This window comes from Arctopsyche grandis, unplaced genomic scaffold (assembly GCF_051622035.1).
Source record: "Arctopsyche grandis isolate Sample6627 unplaced genomic scaffold, ASM5162203v2 HiC_scaffold_388, whole genome shotgun sequence".
In the NCBI taxonomy this organism is placed as follows: Eukaryota; Metazoa; Arthropoda; class Insecta; order Trichoptera; family Hydropsychidae; genus Arctopsyche; species Arctopsyche grandis.
The window spans coordinates 19,015-26,390 of record NW_027518529.1 but is presented as its reverse complement, the minus strand read 5'-3'; the positions used below and the strand labels follow the sequence as shown (position 1 = coordinate 26,390).

Sequence of the window (7,376 nt, the reverse complement as noted above, 5' to 3'; positions counted from 1 at the left end):
CGACGCCCCTGATATTGGCCCCATGTGGGCTGCGCCCCCTTCGGCGGGGTCCCATGGGGGCTGCGCCCCCGGTGGAGCCCCATCTGGCTGCACTCCCTGCAGGGAATTTGAATCCTTTGAATCGAAAAAAAAATAAATCGAACGTGTTATTCCCACCCAACGACCGACCACTCAAACAACGGTTGACCACGTAGCGACGAAGACACAAACATTAGTGTTTCATATAGTACATGTATTAAATACTATATTAAATAATAAAAACAAAGACTTTAAAGTATTTGTTTTTATTATATTGCTCATATTTAATGAGAAATTATTTTTTTTGTGACTCGTTACAAGAAAAGTAACTAGTCACATTTCGGATTCTCGACAAGAAAACTTACCAATGTATTTTTACCGATATATTTTACGACGAAGAATCAATCGTCGAGTAAAAATCCAGTAAAGGGATATCTACTCGATGGTGCCGTCGAAAGGTATGCATTCTACCAGCACGACCAACACAAGGCTGGCTACCGACTTTGAGCCTCACCATGAGCAACACATAAGCGAATTCCCTATAAGTGACAATCCCGAAGTTGGGGACGAAGAAAGCTACAGTCCCGATGAAAAGGAATGCTTTTTCAACAACAAACACAAAGTGGTAATGGCGAATAGAATATCTACAGAATAGCGCCTGATATCTGCAGGGCAGTTTTATTCTTCATGTGAATGATATTCTGATTTGAATATGACAAATTGGAATCAGAAGATAGTGTGATTTTTTGTTTAGTGTAGTTAATTTATCTATGTACGTACATAGTAACAATAGATAAAGTTTGTTTTTTTTTTTGCAATTCGATCTTGAGCTTATCAGATACCCAATCATCGCTCCCTGGAGATACAAACGAAGAGTCAACCATCGGCTCGGGAATGAGTTGTTGTGGAAAGACAAATTATATATTTTTTCCATACACTAATTAGAAAACCTGTCGTGTCATCATTGTTTATTCATATAAATTCACATGTATATCGTACTGAAAAATGTACCAAAATCACATTATCAATGTACATATTAAAAAAACAACACTTTATAGTAAACATTTTCTTATTTCTTGAGACACATTGTAAGGAGTTCGCGATACCGAAAATGTTATTATTTATAGCGTTATTCCGAGCATATAATTTAACAATATGTATCGGAAAACAGAAAAAAATTACAGACAAAGATATAATTGACCTTAATGCCTTAAAGTAAAAATATCCAAGACGAGTATTTTTAAATTTGCCAAAACATGCGATCAGTCGTAATGATTTACATTCCAAAAGTGAGCAAACTTTCTTGCACAGATTCAAAGCTGAACATTCAATAATTCGCCCCAGCCACCGCTATTTGCAATCGGATAAGTTGTAAAAAAGAACTAATTACACAAAATCACCAACAAACTGATTTTGCAGGCGTCCCTAGTCCAACTATTATAATATCGCGTATGCAAAAAATATAATATAGTAAAACTCACGTGTGCAATTTAAAGAATTTTTCCATACCTAGCGGAATGCAACATGTAAATTTCAGCGAATTTTAAAACGGCGGTTTAGAGAATAATACGTCAAAAAGACTTTCGTGTTGAAACACGCAACATCAGAATTTCCGACCAAAATATTTACGATGATCTAGATCGTCTCTGTGTGCAGTAATAGAAATTGCATAGACGATGACGACGTTTATGACGATTGTTACATTGAGCCGTCAAATATATTCGAACCAAGTATTGCGAGAAGATTAGTTGAGGCCGATTATACATATGTATACCGTCCCCATGTTCGGTATATAATCGACATCTTTCGATGAATGATTCAACGCGTTCTAGTTTGTGATTTGAAGGTTGTCTCTCGTGCCGTCGATTCGATTAGACATGTTAATGTGCCGGCAAAAAAAAATTACCTAGACTATTAATGATAAATTATATCACAATCAAAGATGGAGTAATGGTGTCAATAGAGAATAAATAAAAAGTAATTAAAGTAATAAAGGTGGCCACCGCAACTCCATCACTTTGGGATTTAAATGCTACTCCCTACAATCCAGAGGCTAGCAAAAATAGCGACGTACTTTTAATACCCATGGGGCAAAACATTTAGAAAGGAGAGCTTTCCGACAAGAACAAAGGCGGAACATATGTACATATGTAATTGCAGAGCGGAGCGTGACAACCGAACCATCGTAGAAAGTGCCAGGACCATACATAGATATATGTATATAGAATAACATAAGTTATTCTATAATAAGTTCTTCTATATCTATGGCCAGGACGATACTTCTTACTAAAGACCTGTCAGAGAACCATATGAGGCATGGGTTGGAAAAGCTTCAGACCTAAATAGCAACCGGTGAAGAGGTTCCTCAAAGTATCGTAATAAATACTCGACAACAATACTCATTGCCAAATGATGCCATAGTTTACTGTAAGTTTAATCAGCTTTTATAAGATCGAGTAAAAACGCTGAGTATGTGGGAGAACATTTTAAAAATGTTCCAAATTCAGTACTGTGGCTGTTAAAATATCCTGCTGCCTACGAAGCGAATATTAAAATTGATCCAGAAGGACGAATCATATTTTCCGCCAATGTACGAGCGAAAAAAGAACATGTGCGACGAGGGCAATTAGCTGATGTGTGTTTAGACACTCGCCTTTGTAATGGACATACACACAACTACGCAGTATGGATGGTCTCTAGACTGGTACTCCTGCCGAGTCAAAAATTCCTTAAAAATGACAATGCGCGATAAGATACTGTCGAGAGGATAGAAAAAGTATTTCAAATGCCACAATTTGCAGATATTTTAGTCTTGCAAAGTATCATTTTCGAAAATCGCTGACAATGGCAATATGTGACGAGCAATCTAGGTGAAAAAGTATTCGGTTACAAGCGCGAATGAAAGGTGACAACCATATTAAGATATGTAGTACATTAAAAGTACCAAAGACCCAATGACACGTTTCAATATTACATACATTTATAATGAGCTGTTCGTAAGCGGTCCCAATGCTCACGTCTGAAAAGGTGGATGTGAAATAACCGATTACGCTCTTATTCAATGGATGAACAAATATCAAAATCACCCCATTGAAGATGAGACTGGCGAGCATCGTCAAACTAACGGTGCCAGAGATGAGGATAGTCCACTTTGGAAATTGAACCTACATACATATACATATATACCTACATGTGCACATGTGAATGATCACGTCAATGGCTTTTAATAATTTCGAATCCCACTATGTGAATTCACACATTAGATTTATTTATAGTAATAGTAGACCAATATTTAAATATAATTGGTCGTATTGGCGTCTCACGACATACGAATCGATTTACTAATATGCAGGTGATACAGATGACGATGATGGACGTGTGTCGTTTCTTGACGTATGTACATACAGCGATGGTACAAACCTCATCACGAGCGACAATGCATCAGCAGTTCTGGATCGGCTGGCAGTACGGGTTAATTTTCAGGAAAAGACCGCCTTTTTTCCAGTCTCCGTCTGTTATCAGCAATGATCTGAAATAGAAACGTCAATCAAATGAGTACAAAGAAAAAGCCAAACTAAAACACATAGCAAAGTTTATCAATCTCTCGATTTTCGAAAATACCTGATGATATTTAGATATAACTTCAGCAAATTTTATCAGCAGTTCAGGATCGGCTAGAAGCACACAGCTTCATTTTCAGGAAAATACCCCATTTTTTCCAGTCTCCGTTTTTTTATCAGCAAACGATCTGAAATAGAAACATCAATCAAATGAGTTCAAAGAAAAAGCCAAACTAAAACACATTGTAGATAAGTTTAACAATCTCTGGATTTTCGAAGATACCTGAGCAGCTGTTCTGGATCGGCTGCAAGTAAAGCTTCATTTTCAGGAAATGACCGCGTTCTTTCGAGACTCGGTTTGGTATCAGCAACGATCTGAAATAGAAACATCAATCAAATGAGTACAAAGCCAAAGTCAAACTAAAACACATAATTAAGTTTAACAATCTTTGGACTTTCGAAGATACCTGATGATATTTGGATACAACTTCAGCAAATTTTATCAGCAGTTCAGAATCGGCGGGAAGTACAGCTTCAGTTTCAGGAAATGACCGCGTTCTTTCGAGACTCTGTTTGGTATCAGCAAAAATACTATAATTTTTGACTAGGGTAACCAGCCTTTTTATACAACAGACTTTTTAAAGAGAAAAAATCTAAAATTATATCCTATGTTATAAATTATCGCTAAATTTAAAATAAAATAGATTTTTTGCCTAGGGTATCCAGCCTTTTTATACAATAAAATTATTTTTTTTGTGAAAAAAATTCCCATCATCTTTATGATATAAATTATTGAAAAATATAAAATCAAATAATTTTTTTGACTCGTGTTACCAGTCTTTTTATACAATATTTTTTTTAAAGTGAGATAACATCTTAAATATTCCCATCATCTTTATGATATAAATGATTGCGAAATTTAAAACTTTTGTTGTATAAACAGATTGGTGGCCTTAGTCAAAAAATTATCATATTTTTAATTTTGCAATAATTTATGACATAAAGAAGGAAATAATTTTTGATTTTTTTCTCTTAAAAAATTTGTTTGTATGAAAAGTCTGGTTAAATCTAGTCCAAAAAATTATTTTATTTTAAATTTTGTCATCATAGCATAAAAACGATGAGATTATTTTTAAATTTCATTTCTAACTTGAAAAAAATTTGTATATAAAAAAGGTTGGCTACCCTAATAAAATTTCATCTAATTTTGTCGCATAAAAAAAGTTTGTTTACCCTAGTCCAAAAATTTATTTGATTTTAAATTTAATTATTTATAGCTTAAAGACGATGGAATATTGCTTAGATTTATTTTCTCACTTCGAAAATATTACTGGATATGGAAAATTCGAAAATATCGGGTGTAGATATCGGTAGTGTGAACGTAGCCAATAAAGATTTATTTTAATAAAGCTACATACAATAATAGCCCCCTTTACACAGTCGTTCTATCGCGCGTGAAACAGCTAATCGTGCGCGTGTAAAGATCTTGGACCGGGAAGGGATAAACTCAGCAGTCCTGCGCGCAATCGTGTGGCTTGACGTTGTCATTACACAGACAATTCTTTCGGGCGCGCTTTTGTTACAAGATGGCGGACTTACGCACGTGGAGTAAAGAATTGATTGTGGAATTGCTTTTAATGTACCAGTCTTTTCCGTGCCACTGGAAAATTAACTCGGAGGAATATAAAAACAAAAATCTGAAAGAGGAAGCTTATAAAAATATATTTTTATACTTTTTGATCAAATCAACACCAACGAACATCATAACTTGAGTCATGATATTTCTTCTATCCATTTTTCACCGCAACATTACTATAAAACTGCGTTACTTCAGTAAAACTGTGCGTATCGCACACACTCGTTTCGCGCGGTCTATCACGCACGATTAGCCTTTACACGTTCGCTCTTTCCGTTTTAACAAAAAGTGGTAGGAGTAATCGCGCGCGAAAGAACGTTAGTGTTCACAACTGCGAAAACAGTATCGCGCACAGGCTTACCCGCACGCAATCCTGTACGCTCCTGAGAACGCGCGATAGAACGACTGTGAAAAGTGGGCTATTTAGGGGCAGCTCAGAGCTCAGCGACGTGCACTAAAATTGCGATTCTCCATTAGCACGAAATGTAAAATGCGATTCTGCCACTAGCCGGATCACTGATGCGCGGATCGCGTGGTAATATTGATAGAGAGAGAGAAACGGAAAGGAAACGACGCCACAGTCGAGGGGGATGACGAGACGCGATTCCAAGGTCGCGGTGGCTCTGATTGTTTGGTGGCAAATGTGCAATCAATCGACGAGCACTTGTGCAATCGATCGACGAAAGCAATCGATCCACGGCAAACGCGACCAACCGATTGAAACGCGGCAACAATGGCTACGTCCACACTACCGATATTTTCCATAACCAGTTCCTAAATAGCAACCACAGGTTGCAATATAGGAACTGGATATGGAAAATTCGAAAATGTCGGGTGTAGATATCGGTAGTGTGAACGTAGCCAATAAAGCTACAATAATAGCGTTAGGGGAGGGGAGGGGCAGCTCAGGGCTCAGCGTTGTGCACTCACCGCGATGGCCGTACCACTTCTGCCGGAAAATGGCGGCGAACATTGCGATCTGCATTAGCACAAAATGTAAAATGCGATTCTGCCACTAGCCGGATCAGTGATGCGCGGATCGCGTGGTAATATTGATAGAGAGAGAGAAACGGAAAGGAAACGACGCCACAGTCGAGGGGGATGACGAGACGCGATTCCAAGGTCGCGGTGGCTGTGATTATTTGGTCGCAGACGCCTCGGCCAGCACTTGTGCAATCGATCGACGAAAGCAATCAACCCCACCCCACGGCAAACGCGACCAACGATCGAAAGGGCAACAATAAAGCTACAATAATAGCGTACCTGCGGGGGGTTGGGGGTGGTGGTGGGGGGGGGGCGGGTAGCGGCAGCTCAGAGCTCAGCGACGCGCACCCGCCGCGATGGCCGCTGCACTTCTGCCGGAAAATGGCGGCGAACATTGCGGTTCGCATTGGCACGAACTCAGAGCTGAGAGCCCAGCGACGTGCACTCACCGCGATGGGCGCACCACTTCTGCCGACTGCGAGCAGCGTTTCCGATGTAATGGCTGGGAGTGGGGGTTCACCCACGGCGATAGCGATTGGTCGAATATGCGAACGACGCAGCTCATTTCGACGCACACGTCAACACCACTAATCGACATGCCCGTACACTAGGGCTGCCATACGTCCCCGTTGACAGGGACATGTCCCAGTTTCGAGGTCTGTGTCCCGGTGTCCCAGTCCGAGAGTCATTTGTCCCCGTCAATTTCAAAATTTAGACATTTAAAAAAATTATTCAATTATTTTTTAATATCTATCGAACAAGACCTTTTGAACCAAGAAACCTCAGGATGCACTCTCTATACTGTGGTCCTAAAAGGAAAGACGTTTACACGTCAAAAATTGTACCCACTTAATATCTAATATGGATACGCGCGCGCATATTGGCAACACTGACAACGAGAGCGGCGGATGCCCACTGCCGGCCACTGCCCAATTTCGCCAGCTGGCAACACCGACAATGACACTGACAAGTACGAAGCGCGCGCAGTTCGTTTACTGTCTGCTGATAATATCCGTTTGTTCTGTTTGTTTCTGATCGAAGAGGACTGATATTTTGATGTAAGTTTTTCAATACATAGATATATATATATATAATAATTTTCAATAATAGTAAATATCTAGGTAATCAAGCAACCCAGGCATACAATAAACTGAAAAAACACATGGACATTACGACGA

General features: G+C 39.1%; 1 protein-coding gene across 1 annotated transcript; it reads right to left on the bottom strand.

Annotated features, from left to right (window-relative positions):
* Positions 1-832: 832 nt before the first annotated feature.
* Positions 833-7,077, bottom strand: LOC143922109 (uncharacterized). Its single transcript, XM_077445364.1, has 7 exons — positions 7,068-7,077; positions 6,958-7,007; positions 6,478-6,758; positions 4,046-4,147; positions 3,862-3,953; positions 3,640-3,766; positions 833-3,547 (listed from the first exon to the last, which is right to left on the bottom strand). Exons 1-4 carry the CDS (start codon positions 7,075-7,077, stop codon positions 4,081-4,083), a joined length of 408 nt encoding a protein of 135 aa, XP_077301490.1. The 3' UTR covers positions 833-3,547; positions 3,640-3,766; positions 3,862-3,953; positions 4,046-4,080.
* Between the last annotated feature and the right edge of the window lie 299 nt (positions 7,078-7,376).